The sequence below is a fragment of the Camarhynchus parvulus genome, chromosome 28, assembly GCF_901933205.1.
Source record: "Camarhynchus parvulus chromosome 28, STF_HiC, whole genome shotgun sequence".
In the NCBI taxonomy this organism is placed as follows: Eukaryota; Metazoa; Chordata; class Aves; order Passeriformes; family Thraupidae; genus Camarhynchus; species Camarhynchus parvulus.
Genome location: NC_044598.1, coordinates 680,468 through 696,030, shown reverse-complemented (window position 1 = coordinate 696,030; position 15,563 = coordinate 680,468). Strand labels below are relative to the sequence as shown.

The 15,563-nt window shown below is 49.1% G+C and overlaps 1 protein-coding gene across 1 annotated transcript in view; it reads right to left on the bottom strand.

The window, feature by feature from the left end:
- The window catches only part of ELL (elongation factor for RNA polymerase II), a 52,433-nt gene that overhangs the window by 9,879 nt on the left and 26,991 nt on the right, over positions 1-15,563 (bottom strand). The window contains exons 3-8 of the mRNA XM_030966621.1: positions 13,358-13,479; positions 12,898-13,061; positions 9,811-10,064; positions 6,678-6,802; positions 3,646-3,742; positions 451-949 (exon numbers count right to left, since the gene is read on the bottom strand). Coding sequence (XP_030822481.1) covers positions 451-949; positions 3,646-3,742; positions 6,678-6,802; positions 9,811-10,064; positions 12,898-13,061; positions 13,358-13,479 — 1,261 coding nt within the window. The remainder of the gene's footprint in view (positions 1-450; positions 950-3,645; positions 3,743-6,677; positions 6,803-9,810; positions 10,065-12,897; positions 13,062-13,357; positions 13,480-15,563) is intronic.

The following is a 15,563-nucleotide window of genomic DNA, read 5'->3' as shown; positions in this document are numbered from 1 at the left end:
TTTCCAGCCTGGAAGAGCTGGTTCTCCACTGCTTTAACAGCATTTATCACCAGGTTTATCTATCATTTCTTTTGTAGCCAATTTTAAAAGCTTTTGTGAGTAACTTTTCATTAAAAACCCAAACAACCGTCATCACAAGAGCCAACACAAGCGCTGCACTGCTCTTCCCACTGCTCCCAGCCTTTCATCCCCACAGATTATCCCAGCTTTTAATTTAACCAGGAGAAACATGACACGCTCTGAGGCAGCTCCAAACAGCACGGAAGGTTAAACAGGAAAAACCTGATAGCCTGTGTGTGGAGAGGAAGCACCTCTGGTGATTTGGAGGGAGGACAGCGCTGGCATTTGGGTCCCCAGAGCAGCTGGGGTGGCCCAGGATGTGCCCATTCCTGCAGGGAATCCTGGCACCACACCCAGCCACCAGCAAAGCACCTCTGGGCCCCCACTCACCTGGGACCTGCTCCTGGGCAACACTAACTAAATCAGCATTTTTTATTACTTCACAGTTCTGCTTCTCCTCTTTGCACTTCTCCTCGCTCTTCTTCTCCTTCCTCTCCTTCTCCTTGTCTTTGTGCTTTTTGGATTTTTTCTTGGATTTGACGTAGGAGCCGCAGTTGTGTTTGCTGCTCTGGGCACAGTCTGTGGGCAGGGGGTGACTCAGTCTCTCGGGAGGCTCCGTGCTGCTCTCACAGTCTCTGCCGTTGTGAGTCAGGTCGTTGCTGACATCCGAGAGGGGATCGTGGGGCCTGGGCAGCTCCAGGGCCGGCAGGGAGGAGCTGGAGCTCACGGGCTCCGGGGGCAGGGCAGGGGCAGGGAGGGCCAGGCTGTCCTTCCCGTTGGAGGAATTCAGCTTCCCGTTGAGAGTGGGTTGGGTTCTGTGAGCCAAATGGGAGATCCTGGGCTTTTTGTTGGCCAGGGGGTCGATGAACTCCACAGGTAAGGGTCGTTTCTGTCAGGGAGGGAGGGGGGAAGAAAAAGGAGAATTAAATCGCGTCCGAGGTGCAGGAGCGGAGCTGGGTGTTGCCGCTAGGTGGTGGTGCAATACAGGGGAGAAGGGAACATCCCCGGGAAAAGCAGCTGATCCACCCCAAGCTGCTTCCCAGAGCCCACGGTTCGGTGGGACAGCTTAAAGAATCCCAGCAGCAATTCCTGACCTCCCCTCTTATCCACACACAGCCCCAGCCCACTCTCACTGCAGCTTCTTTCAAAGCCAGCCCTCTGGAACCCAAACCCTGCCCCTGTCCCAGCCAATGAGAGTGGAAATATCCCTGGAAGTGTCCAAGGCCAGGCTGGACAGGGCTTGGAGCACCCTGGGACACTGGAAGGTGTCCCCTGCCCATGGCAGGGGTGGCACTGGATGATCCTTAAGCTCCCTTCCAACCCAAACAATTCTGGGATAAAAACATCTGTCCTGAGCACCCCAAAGTTCCAAAGCGAAGGAAAAACGTGCTCAGCCCTCTGGAGCAGGGAGGGATTCAGCAGTTCTGCATTTTACTGCCAGCTCTGTGGCCAAGAGCTTCACCCCCTCCTCTTGTCAAGAGCGAGGCATTGCCCGGAAGAGGGGAGGAAGTGCCAAGCGCTCAGTTCTCAGAATTTCAGGCAAAAGGGGACATCTAGAAAGCCACGTCACAGGGGCCAACGTGACCTGAGCAACCCTCTTCTGAGCAAGGCCAGAGAGGGAAGTGGTTCCCAGCTGTGCCCATAGCTTGGAGGCAGCTGCCTCCAGCCTGGCAAAGCCGCTCCGTGGAAGGAGCCACAGCAGCCCAGCCAGCCCTCACTGTGTGCCCACCTGGCAGCTCTGGGGCTGCACCAGCTCTGAGCCAGAGATTATTCCGTGCCCAGAGGAAAACAAGCGATAGCTCTGGGTATTTCTCTTGGATAATCCATTATTTTCTTTCTGTCTCAGGCAGGATGGCAACGCGTTTGCGAATGGAAATGTTGTTCCATGGCTGAGGTGCAGCTGCATGGCGGCTGGAGCAGCCCCCAGTTCCCTGTTTTTCACCTGGATTTTCCTCTCTCTTTGCTAACTCAGGGGTCTTGAGGACACTGCTCAGTGCCAGGAATTCTTTCCACCTGTCAGGGTAATTAAGGAAGAGCTGCTGGTTCTGCTGCTGAGCTCAAGGGGCAAGGACAGCACGTCCGACCGGCTTGGCAACATCACCTCCCCCAGGAGGGGACATCTCCATCTGCAGGGCTCTCAACAGGTGACACAGCTCAAAAATCTGCCAGATTGTACAGCCTTTTCTCTAAAAACAACTAATATCAGCTTCTCCAAAGTCATCCCTCCGGTTAGGAGGGTTCTATACATCCATTTTCTAGAATTACCAGACCAATCTTCTTCACCTTCATTCCACAGCTGAACCTTCCCAAAATATTCTGCATTCCAGCCCACCAAATCCCAATCCTCTGCTGGCACTGCACCCATTACAAACCATTTCTCTAAATAGAAACTACAGCCAGAGAGTATTAAAAAAGTGACAGCTCACAGTGCTGTGGTTTGCTGTCTGACACGGCAGAATCATGCTGGAAACATTTATATTCCACGCTGGATTGTCCCTGTTTCACCAGCCTTTCCTAAATCCAACCCAACCAACCACCCAGAGTTTCAGCTGGGTCATTCTGAGAGATCAAAACCTCACCCTAAAGACCTTTGAGTCTTTAAAATACAGACAGCCAGAGAAACAAAGATGATTTTTCAACCTTAAAAAGCGACACAAAACCAGGATCTTTCCGAGCTAACTTGAAGGTGATCGCTCTCCATTCACCAGGAACATGCCCACAGCAGAGCAGGAGAGGATCTGGAATCAGCTACCTGGCAAACAAGTTACACAGTCCTTGTTCTCAACCAGAGAGCTGCCTCTCTCTCAGCGCCAGAGAGCGCATAATTCCTTTACCTGTTAATATTCTTTGCCACTAATCCTCGGTGCGTCTGTCCAGACAAGCAGGCATTACACATTCCATTGGCAGGAGAAGAATAAATGCTCAACTTGTCTGGGCTGACCCACACTGGAAGAAGGGAAGGCAGAGCATTGGGAAGGCAGAACATTTCACAATGCCTGTGCTGGGAGATCCTGGGAGAAGTGGGGACAAGGCTCTGCCTGACACGCGTCAAACGTGGCTCCTGTGTGGTTTATGGTCATGGAAAAAGCAGGCAAAATGTTCTTTTCACAGCTCCCTGCTCTGGCATCTCTGAGGCAGGAGCAGCCCAACCTGCCCCTGGATCTGTCACAGCAATTAGGCTGCAAAAGGTCAAGGGTTTTAATAACTCAGCCACGTTTGGGAGCTGCTTATTACAGCTTCGTTCCACTCAATTATTAGTAATGAGGAAAACACAAGCTCCTTCTCCCAGGAACTCCAGCAGGGATGGAGGCACTGCAAAAGGAATTCAGCCCTTAAAACTAAACCTGAGCCTCATTGTCAGAGATCCTCCCCACAGGCCCTGGCTGAGCCACGTCCAGAGGAGAAACAGATGCTGAGCAAAGCCAGAATGAGACTCCGAGTTAATAAAAGAGAAATAAAACCCCAAGGACCTCCTGACCCGGCAGCAGGTGATTACAGGGTGCAGACAGGCACAGCTCAGCCTGCACCCAGAGCCAGCAGCCAAACCCATCAGGAGCGCCCAGGGGCTGCGAGGGGATCACCCACCTGGGGGGGAGAGCTGGAGCTGAGGGTGTCCTTTGGAGGGCTCAGGGAAGGAGCTTCTCCCTGGAAAGCGCCGCTGTTCTGGGGCTGGCACAGCTTCCTGCAAAACACAACCAGGGCTGCTCACACCCCTGCCACGGGGACACACGGCTCACCTTGGGCTCTGCTGGGGCTCCAGCTCGGCTTGGAGGGGCCAGAAAGGGAACCCTTCAGGCTCTGGTCTCTGACAAAACCCGGGGAGGAGAAATTACTATGGGAAAGTATCAATGACAAATTCTCCTTCTTGCTTTCCCATGGTTTTTGTGGCTCTTTGGCAATGGAAGGGACACCTTGGACATCTTAGACACATGTAAGGATTCCCTGTTGAATTTGGAATTCCTTTTTTAACAATTCCACCTTTTTTCTCTTGAACTGGTGACGTAAGAATTCAAACAAATTAATCCCAGCCTCGGAAACATAATTCACATGGAGACCAGTGAGAGTGGCACTGAATTTGAAGGTGCAAAGGATATCAGATATTATTCCTGCTGATTGAAATACAGCTCAGGGAGACATTAATTAAACAAACTTCTGCTGAGTGTTTGCTTTCTGAGACAACTCAGAAAGCAAAGCTCACTGAAGAGGGGCTGAAACTGAAGCTCAGACGTTGAGGAATAAACTCTCCCACTCATTAGCATCATTAAAACAACATTTTATGGCAACAGGAGCCCTTTCAGCAGCGAGCTCCCCTGGGTCCAGGAAAGGCAGCACTATAACAGGAACTGCTGAGGTATTATTGGTCCACCAGGATTTACATTTTGGGCTTCCCAATAATACTTTTAAGTTGCATCATGCAAAACAGAGCTACTCTGGGCTGGTATTTGTGGTATTGGACAAATAATAAAAAAAACCCTTTTGTAGCAGCAAAAAGTACAATTAGAATCACTTGAATTCACCTCCAGGCTGGGTCTCTGCTCCTCTGCAGATCTCAGAGTATTTTCCCAGCCCACCAGCTTTGACCAACAATTTTGACACCAGACTGCCCCTCAATCAATCATTCAAAAAAAAAAAAAACCCAAAAAGCAAACCACTCTTGCATCAAGTTGCAGCTGACAAACTGGAAAAAAAACCCCCCAGAATTCAGGGTTAAAGGTTTTAATAAAGCAGCTCTGCAGTCAGTTTGTCAGGAGCTGTGGAGCCTGAATAACCCCACTTCTAAATTCTCCCAAGAAACTGGAATCAGCATTAAAGCTCACTCATATCCTTCAAACATTGGGAAGATTTATCCCACAGATAACACCCAGCACTTGACAAGATCTGCCTTTTAACCTGAGCTTGAACCTTGGGCTGTGCTGCAGCAATATTTAGACATCTGCAGTGTCACCACCGTCCTGGCTTTGTTTAATTTTATTTTAAACAACCTCAGCAGCCACAGATCAACCCAAGGAAAGGACCTGGGGATTGTGAGCACGGGGACACTGATACTGCCCAAATAACCCAGCCAAAGTGGTTTTTGGGGGCTGCTTGAGCAAGCCTGTCACAGCTTCTAATTGTTTAATTGTGGATTTAAGGAGTCAGGAAAGCACTGAGGTCAGCAGAGGAAAGATTAAAGATTTCAGGGAATCCTGGAATGGTTTGGGATGGAAGGAGCTGAGAGCTCACCCAGCCCCAGGCTGGGACACCTCCCAGAGCCCAGGTCCCCAGGGGTGCCAGAGGGATGGAAAACACACAAAAATAGGGAAAAACGAGCTGGTTTAACCCAAGCCTAGCTAGACCCAGCTTTAGTGTCTGCAGATGTGTTAATTACTGCAGATGTGCTAATTACTGCAGCTGCTGAGGCCACTGGCCCTGAAACCCAGGAGGACTTGAACAATTGGCTGGTGATGCAAACCCTGCTGCCTCCTGTGCCCTTTTTCTGTTTTTCTCCTCTCTTCAACCCAACATGTTTTTTTTTCCCATTTTGGAGCCTCATTACCTGCACTGCCTGAGCAGGGCTTTGTTTGTACAGTTGAATACATCCTTTCCAAGCTCTATTTTTAGACCCCAGCCCAAGTAAATGCCACAATTCTAGAAAGAGCAGTAAACATGGCTTTTCTACAGGGAGAAATTCAACTTGGGTATTTTTTTTTTTTTTGAAAGCCATAAAGATTGCATGGCAGTTGTATTTTTCCTTTTAATTATAATTTTACATCAAGGCCATTTAAATGAGTTTTGATTTTCCTTGAGCACACCAAAGCACTTGGAGTGCAAGTTTTCTGTTGGTTTAAAAAGTCTCATCTCCAAGTCAATTGTGCTTTTTACATCATGGGAAGTGCCCAAACAGAGCATGCTGTGCTTCAGCTTAACCAAAAGTGCAATAAAACAAAGCACAAGTAAAAGCTCTGCCTGCATGACAAAATCTGAACCAAGGCACTGAAAAAATATCAACACTGAGAGCAGAATTCTGTGTAAAACTGGGAGATTTCTCTCCCTGCCAGCCAGAAGCTTCCAAGCTTGGAGGCTTCACCTAAGGAAAATATCTCCAGAGGGAAAAAAATGTCAGCAATAAGGATGAAGTGAGTCAGTTAAGGGCTGTTCCAGGAGGGAACAGAGATCACACTCCAAACAAGAGGATTTTAAAGGGATTTATCCCTACAGAACCACCTCTTGCTTTTCCACACATCCACGATTTCAACCCAAACTCAGATTTAGGGATGAAACACTTCACCCTGCACAGGAAGATGTGGAAAAAAGGAAGGAGAGTTTCAGAGGAGAGCTGAGCTGGAGACATTTAATCACCTCATCTCCATTTTAGACCAGCAGTATGAACTGCACCAGCTCTGCTCCCTGGCAGGTTTCCCCCAAGCTTTGCCTCTAACGATTTAAAGAGAGCCCAGGATGATGAGAAGAGTGGATCCACTTGGATATTCAACTTTAGCCACTCCTACAGGTCCCTGCGTGATGGACAGTTCAAAATTTTGTCAAAATAAGTCACACACTCAACTTACAGACCTTGGTCACCCTGACTTACAGGACCCTCCCTGGATGGTATCACAGAGAAGAAAATGGGTAATTACCTAACGAGGATCCTCTTCAACAATTGCTGATCTCCTTCTGAGTAGCCAGGCCAGTCCTTCTGCACTTCTTTGTATACACAATCTTTCAGTGTGAAAGTGCTGTCCTTGGCACTCAGATTTGCCACCTGGAACAGAAGGAATTTGGAAAACCATCACTAGGGTTTCATTTTCTCACTTCCTCGACCAAACAAGAGCTAAGATGAAGGCAAAATCTGAGCAGACTTAGCAGCTGTTAGTAGTGTCAGAGAACAAGGAGAGACTTTAATATTTCATTTCCTTATTATTAAGATTATTTAATCAAAGTGTGCCTTTCCTTTCGCCTTGTCACTGCAATAGTTCATAATGAGTTTCTAAAGCACATCCAGTTGAGTGGGAAATAAGTCATATCTAAAAGAGATTATTCAGCTTGGGGAGCCTGGAGCAGCACAACACCACTTGATGGAAACACCTGGAAATAAAGCCTTAATGGGAACAGGCAGTTCACTTATCACACCTGTCCCACAGCCAAAATGGGGCAGTTTCTGGCCAAAGAGGAACTCTGGGGGCCATAACTTGGTTAACTATTGCCAGGAGATAATTTCTCACTAATGAGCCAACAGAACAGGCCACAGAGAGCTGCTTTCTCAGGGAGCTGTGAGGAGAATGCCCTGGGACCACGTGGATTTTATGGAGAACTTCTCCAGGGCAAGAACAGAGCCTGGGATTTCCAGCTTGAAGCCAGCAGAGCACTGCAGGGAGCTCAGCACACTCGTGACATTTCATCCAAGCCTACCCCGTGGAGTTTCCCCACAAACCCTGCGTGGTGCCTGCACAGAGAGGAGAAGCTGCTGGAATGGGCAGAGCTGGGTTAGAATGGAAACAACTTGGGGAAGAGTTATCCCACTTGGATCAGTCTTTCCACAGCCTGACTGAAAATTTAACTTGTTGCTGAAAAATCCGGAGCTGGAACAAAGCAAAGAGCCCCAGTGAGAGTGAAAAACTCTCTGGGTGATCCATGGAATGGTCTGGTTCCATCAGATTCCAAGGGCAGGGACACCTCCCATTATCCCAGATTGCTCCAACCTGCCCTTGGACACTCCCAGGGATGGGGCAGCTTCTCTGGGCAACCTCAGCTTGCAGAGCACGGCGAGTTTGAAATGAAAATAAAGCCTTCAATGTGTTTGTGAAGAGGGATAAGGAGGCCCAGGTGCCAAATGCTGTGCCCACAGCCAGGCAAAGCAGCAGCTGCAGCCCAAATTCCCTGCTGGAGCCCCTCAGCTCAGGGACTGCTACCCTTGAAAGTGGAAAATGCTTTTATTCAGTGCACGGGGATCTTGTGCATCTGTTTAGGGATTACTGCTCTCCATTCACGACGTGGCTGTGCTCAGGGATTTCTATTATCCACACAGCAGGAAAATGCCTCAAAAACAAGCAAAGGAGTGGGAAGTCTTGAATGAACTGAAGATGCTGCTGATTCCCCTGCTTTTGCTTTAGGGAGGCTACAACCCAATGTAAAAATATTAAAAATCTAGGCATTTCAGAGCAAAAGGCTGCACAACCACCATGGCAAACCCTCCTGATAAGCAAAAAATAGAAAGCCCAGTTATCAGTTTACATGACAAACACTTTGTTTTTCCTTTCAGTTCTGTCAGCTTTCCAAAATCCTGAGCCAAAATACAACAAGAATTTGAGCTGTGTTTTACATCGAGGTATCCCTGTAAACACACCCAGGAGACAAAAGCCAATCCAGGTTCTCCTTCACCAAAAAAAAAAAAAAACCAACCAAAAAACAACAACTCTCCCAGAATTTCTCTGTTTCCTGCCTGTTCCTGGAGCCTGGGAAGAACAACTTGGATTTTTCTGTGCACAGAGGCTGAGAGCTGCTACCTCCTTGTTTTGCTCGTGTGGGACTCTGCAAGCTCCACCCCAACCCTCTCAAAAATAGAAACCTTGCAAAATGAGGCAAAAAGGCCGCCAGGAACACGGAGTCCTGCGAGAGAGAGAGAGATGCAAGAGCACAATGAAACCCACACCTAGACAGATTTAGCTGTGTAGCTTTAACGCAGCCTGTAATTTTTAGCTTATCTGTGTCTGCCTGTGGATGGGAGCCCTGGGAGGGCTGAGAGGGATTAACTTTACGAGCTGCACGTTCACAGCCAAAGCAGCCTGAGTGAGGTGGCCCCGCACGCGCCGCTCGCCTGCCGGGGCCGGGGCGCAGCATCCATCAAAAGCCATCAGCAAAAACAGAGTTTTCTACTCTGAAACTCGGGCAGAGAACTGAAAAAGCGCTGCAAAAAAGCAGCTGGGAAATTAAGGGCTCTGGGATTAAAGTCTAAGGAAGGAACGAGTTGTGCCAGCTGTGACTCTGTTTTTAATACGACCTGCCCTGTGCCCTTGGGCAAAGTGAACTCCTGTCTCACTCTCTATGGAAAGGAGTGAAAAAGAAAAAAAAAAACAAGGAGGTTTTTTTCCAGAATTGATTGCAATCCAGAAGAAGGCAGCTGCAGCATTTAAATAAATAGCCATGATGTGTTTAATAAAGCAATGAAGGTGTTTACTGTGAGGCCTAAAATGGCACCTTCAATGTGACTCAAAGTGCTAGGAACTGATTCAGCTTGGAGACAGCTTTCACACTTGACACACAAATAATCTGCTTGGCAAGGAGCTGCATGATCTTCACACCTGACCACTGGCACTTCCAAGCAGGAAGGGCTCTGAGGAGTACAAAAAAAAAAAACTGGGGACATCTTTTCCTTCATATACAAAACTTGTACCAATACAGAGCGTTGCTCCTTTACGTCCATGAGAACAAAATAGATTTAGAGCTTATAATCAAATAATTTGTAGATCCTCTGTTAAGAGAATCCTCCCCATGACCAAGCAGAAGGGTCCCTCTGAAAGGGACTGATCTGGTGAGCCAAAACCATCCAGCTTGGTTGCACCCCCCTAAGCCGAGGCGTAGCCACGGGAGGCTCCTGCTATCTCTGCAGCAGCACTGGGAGCTGAGAACTGTGTCCCCCACAGCCTTTAGAGTCACATTCAGCTGCAGCCTGGAGATAACAGCTCCCACTGCCACGGGAGGGAGGGGGAGACTGAGAAGACTTTTGTTTTTTTTTCCCTTTACCTAAATCGTTGCCTTCATCAGAGTACAAACCTGTTGCAGAAGGTTATCCAGCAAATCCTTGTCCTGCTGAGAAAGTCCATCCTTCTGCAATCTGAGAATAAGTTCAGGTTTCTTATAAGGCTTTAGTGCCAGTAAGTGCACAACCCTATCTTTGAAGGGTCTCTGGGAAATGGCACTATTGCCTCTCTTTATTGCACTGGCAAGGTTGACTGGCGTTGGGCGCTTCCTGGAGGGAACAGCATCGGAAGCTCCTGGTGCAGGTTTACGCACCTGAACCTTTTTGCCTAAAATGAGATGAGAATAGTGAAGTGCAGCAGTCACCTCGCAAAGGCCAGTGGGCTGTCACCACCGATCCGGAGTCCAGCACAGCCCTGGGAAGTGGCACGAGGTGACAGGGAAGGACAAACACCACCAGCACACCCCCTGGGTCCCGACGCGCCGCCGGAACGAGCATCCCGTGAGCTTTATGGGTCGTGACAAGCTTGGAACGAGTAAACAGCAACACCAGGCTCTGGAAACCTGAGCATTATTGGCCACCAGCTCACATAAAGCTCCCTTTGTTTGCCAGCTTTTCATTTATCCCAAGTGCACGTATCCCCCACGGTTAATCGAACTATTTTTGCCCTCCCTACGAGAGGAAAATTCTGCATTATTGTGTAGAAGAGTGGGAAATACGGAGTGGAAAGACCAGAACTGGTCAACGAGCGGCTCCCCGCTGCTGAGCTCAGCAAAAACGCTCCTCCAGCAGATGTTTCTGCTTTTAGAACAATAGGAACTTTATGGGGCTGGGTCACCTCCCTTCCCCCTCCAAACACGGCCCCATGAATGGGGCTGACACTGGGCCATCAGCCTATTCATGAGGGTGCTGCCTGCGCTGATGGAATAACCCCTTCTCCACTGCAGACAAGTGACAACACAAAGCTCCATCCCCACTGTGGTTCTTGGCTGCTGGCAGCACGACCCAACAATTCATTTTTCCCATTCCTACTGGGAAACAGAACCCTCACACCACCTCTTAGCAGAGCCCAAATCAAAGGATGGGGACTGTTTCAAACACAGGAGCAGGCTCCTGCTACCAAAGGCAAACCGAGCAAAGCTGAAAACAAAACGTGTGGGTTCCAAGGTCTAGAAACCTGGAGATCCAATCAATAATCACTTGGGCTGGAGAAAGTGACCTTCACTAGGACAAACAACATCCAGCATTTACTGCAAGTGTTTGGGAGGTTTATTCCAGCAGGGCACTGCTCCATTGCTAGGAAGCAACGTTTGCAACTGAGTCATCTGAAGATACTGGGGATTGTCTGCACTGTTTGTTTTACTGAGCTGCACATTGCGTAACCCAGGCCCCATTTCCTGGCTTTTTATTCTGCACCACAGTGCTGGGAGAGGAAGCACGACCCATCCTCAGCAGGGCTGAGGGGAGGTGAGAGGGGGAGCAACACCAATTCGCACGTTAAACATCCCACAATCCAGAGGTCAACTGGATTTTGTTTCCAGAAATGGGACAAGAGAAGATTCGTCAGCTTTCTAGAGCTGCCTTAACTCTTGCCAGGTCATGAACAGTAAAAACATCACGTTGGGAGGTTTCCATTTAAAGGCTGGAGCCAAAATGAGCAGTGATAGGAAAAGAAAAAACCAAGCTAAGCCAGGACACAAAGGATTTTCAAATATTTGTACACGTGCGTGTCTATGGCTGCATGCACACATATTTAGTGTGGCTGCAAGCACACATCCCCTGCAGCTTTACCTGCAGCTCTCTATTTACATATCTATTCATTCAAGCGTCAGCTCGCATCTGTAAGTCCTGCTGCTCTCCAATTTCAACATTTCCTATAAATTTTTCCACATCTGAGCTGCCTGGAACGACTCCACTGGCACTCGAGTGCTGAGCTCCGTGTTCTCCTGGAAATGTGAGAGGCAGCCCTGTCCCTCCAGCCCGGCCTGCAGGAATCAGCTGATGCTGCTGCTGGCACTCCAGGACCTGCAGATCCCACACCAGCACTGTCCTTCCAAGCCCTTCCTTCTTGGAGCAGAGCTCTCCTCCTCAAACACTGACATCTTATCTAGGAGCTCTGCCCCTGCTGCTTTCACACGGCTCTGTCTCCATTTCAGGCCACTGAAAGGTTTTAGCCAGGAGTATTTTTAATTTTAAAAAGTTTTGCTCCATCTTTCCAGGAAGCAAATTGCTTTTGAGAATCTTCTCCCTCAGAAGCTTTAACTTCAGGCACTTACTGTAATGTTCTCAAAGAGGAGCTAAACAAAATAATCTTCTGGCCTACGGGAAATCAATGCATTTCCTTCCTGATTACTATCTCCTTTCTCAGCTTTGAGCACTTGGCCGCTGTGACAATGAGTCTGGGTCAGTTCTACATTTTGCAACTCAATCCTTCTCGTCACAGATCCCTCTGAGAAGAGACTGGCTGCAGATCACATGGGCTGCAGGAAAAGCAGCTGCCTCAGGAAAAAAAAAATAACATAGTGAAACTGCATTCTGGCTACTGTTTGTGCCCAAAGTTTGTGAGCTGAGCTTAAGCAGGGCCCTGGGTCTCTGCAGGCTCCCTCCTGTATTATTTGCCATGGTTTTATTTCCTCCGCTAAGGCTTTCCTGCTGCTGTCACAGTGAGGAGGGCTGTGCCAGGCTGCTTTAGTGCCTGTGTTTATTACACAGGGCACTGCTGCCTGTGTCCTGCCTGCCAGGGTCCCGTGGGGCACAGCTGTGACACGAGGGTGGCACTTTTAGCTGAGCTGGCCAGGAGCAGGGACACAGGGAGCGCCCATGTGACAGACGTGACCCATGGCACTGCACATGGACAGCCCTCAGTGCTGCTGGCTGGGTGCCACCTTAAAATCACCCTGTGCCACCCCCTGCCAGGGCAGGGACACCTCTGGGCTGCTCCAACCTCATCTTGGACACCTCCAGGGCAGCCACAGTTCCCTTGGGGTGACGATGGAAGTGAAGACAACACAACACAAGGAGAGCAGCCCCCTGAATCGCCCACAAAGAACTACCAGGAACTTTTCAGACTGCCACAACCGAGCCAACAACATCAGGACGTGCCTCCAGAGCCTGCTGAGCCCCAGCTGGAGTGCAGAGCCCCAGAAGGAGTGGCTGCTTACCTACATATCTCCCCCCAGGTTTAATGACTATGGCGCTCCGGCTGCGAGTCTCCTCCTCTGCCTGTGCCATGCTCTGCCTCGCCTTCTGGTAGGAATCATCAGTAGCACACACGGTGATTTTATCCTGTATGCTTCCCAGGCAATCCAAATGGATATTGCCATTGCTGCAAGAGAAATGCAATGGAAAAGGTACTCCTGACACTGCAAAGGGACACCAGGCTGGCACTGGGGGGCAGCTGGGGGGTGTTAGCTGAATAACAGCGGGGGCACACAGAGGAGCTGAGAGGGAACCAGATGCTTCCCAAAAAAACCACATGAAAACAGATCAGAAAGGCTCTAAAAAGGAAGAACGTGCATTAAGCTTTGTTAGGGAAAAGATGCTCCAGAAGAGAAGGTTTAAAAAAAAAAAAAAAATCAAAATCCAAAAAAAAGGCCGGGTTTTCCTTGGATGCCCACTCACCTGGACACATACTGCTGGATGCAGTCAAAGCTCCCCTGGGGGCTGTCCTTGCCAATATTGGAGAGATAAAAGGTGAAGGTCCTCACTTCCGCCGGTCGATCGGGCCTCGGGATGGCGATGTGCTGCTCGGGAGAGGAGGAGGAGGAGGGAGAGCATTGGTCACTCGGGTCACCCCAGGCTCAGGAGAGCTCATTCTCCTGCAGCCAGGCTGCTCTGAGGCATTTTGCAACAAGCAAAACACCTGGGTTACTGTGCACAGGGGCTGCCAGAAGAATCCCAGCTATCTGCGCTGTGCGCAGGGGGAAGGAAAAGGTGACTGAGGGAAAGAGCAGCTGAAGATGGATGTGGCTGTGAGAGAGCAGAGCTGCCTCAAACAGAGCCCACAACCACCCTGCTCTAGGAATCTGACCCAATTCTATTGATTCAGCCTCAAAACAGGCTCGCTCCCACTGTTTATGTGCAATGTAAAACACTCGAGGCTCGTTTCTTTAGAATTACTGATCCAGCACTAAACATAGCACAAGCCAGGTCACTAGGTAGCATGCTTATTCTTTTTTAAGAAATTATAATTCCATAACAAGATTTCATGGCTCACAGTAGACTGTGACGCTGCTGCTAAATTAAATATTTAATCAAGCATTAAGTGTGCTCCACAGACAACTCCACAGCCATCCTGCATTGTTTTTTTCACCCCCCTCCACCACAGCCATTCATTTTTCAAAAGGGAAAACTGTCTCCCCTCTGCATTCAGGATCCATCATAAATTTCAGCATCTGAGCTCTACTATCACATCAATATTTGATAATTAAGATGGCTCCCAGAAGCTGAGATAGAAAGAACACCAGCCCCAGCCTATTTTAGGCCAGGCTTTACCACACGGGTTTATATTTACCCAGATTGCCACATCTACGCAGAAAATACACACTCCCAGCAAGGCAGCCCGTGGCATCCACACATGACTGTGCTGGGCCAGGAGGGGTTTTGGGTGGTTTCCTTCAGCCCTCAGACGTCTCCAGCAGCCTGGAAAACCCAGGGATCTGTGTCCCTCTGCTAAACCACAGCATGTTCTCGAGCCGAGCCCGTGCACGGCGTTTCCCTGCCCTCAAACAGAGCTCCCTTCTTCCAAAAACCAGCCCAGAAACCCAGACTCGTGCCTTGCTTTATACAGCAGGACAAGTTATCCCCAGGATCCAGGGCTGAAAATACTGGGAGCAGATTTTTTGGGTGCCGCTGGACCCTCCCCACTTATCTCCCCTGCCAAACGTGCGCCGCAGCCCTTGAGCCCTTTTAATCTTTCCTGGCATCCTCTGCCCCCACCCATGCAGGGGCAAGAAAATTCCCTTCTGCTTTACCAGAAGAGCCAGAAAGGCAGAGTTATGTAAGCAGCAGACTTGGGGGGGAGGATTTTACAGCTGGAAATTTGGTGGGAATGGCAAGGGAAGAAGAGGAAAACCCAACAGGGGGATCGAGCTGTGCTGCACCTGAGCCTGGAAAATAAAACCTGCAGGATGTCACCAAATCACATCCCCACACACCAAAGAGCTTTCTCCTCGCTCCTGCTTCACCCGCTGGAAAAAACAGCTGCTCCAAAAGCGCCAGGTTTGGGTTTTTGTAGGGTTTTTGCAGCGTTTCCAGAGGCTGTAAAATGAGGCAGAGTCACTTTAGTACTGAAAAGTGTCTCATGTGCGAGCCGGCCGTTATCTAGGAATTATTTTTAGCTGAAAACAGAAGGTTTCTCAAGCCACCAAATCAGCATGGTGACTGCTTTGAGGGAGCCCTAATTTTGGTGCTGGGTACTGCACCAGTAACCAGAGACACTTAAAAATAGCCCGGTACAGATGTAACTTCTGTTTTCTTCTTTCAAGTAACATTCATCTGTGGACAGCCCGCTCTGAACTGAGATTTCACCTCCCTCTGTTAATACCAAAACTTCATCCCAAGAAGCAGGGGAAATGCTGTATTTTCCAATCACAGAGCAAAGGTGTTTTGCTCCCAACAGTCATTCTAAAAATGCTGCACACACACGTGGCTTTGGCACCTGAAGGGTATTTTTTCCCCCCTCAGTTTATTCTGCCCGTGCTCTCACCACCCCACAAGCACCTGCAAATTTCAGCCAGCCTAATGATTCTGCATGTCTTTTCACCAAAATAGAAGCATTTTCAGTAATTCTAGCACACAATTTGTAATGCTGTGGTACTCCAGTTCT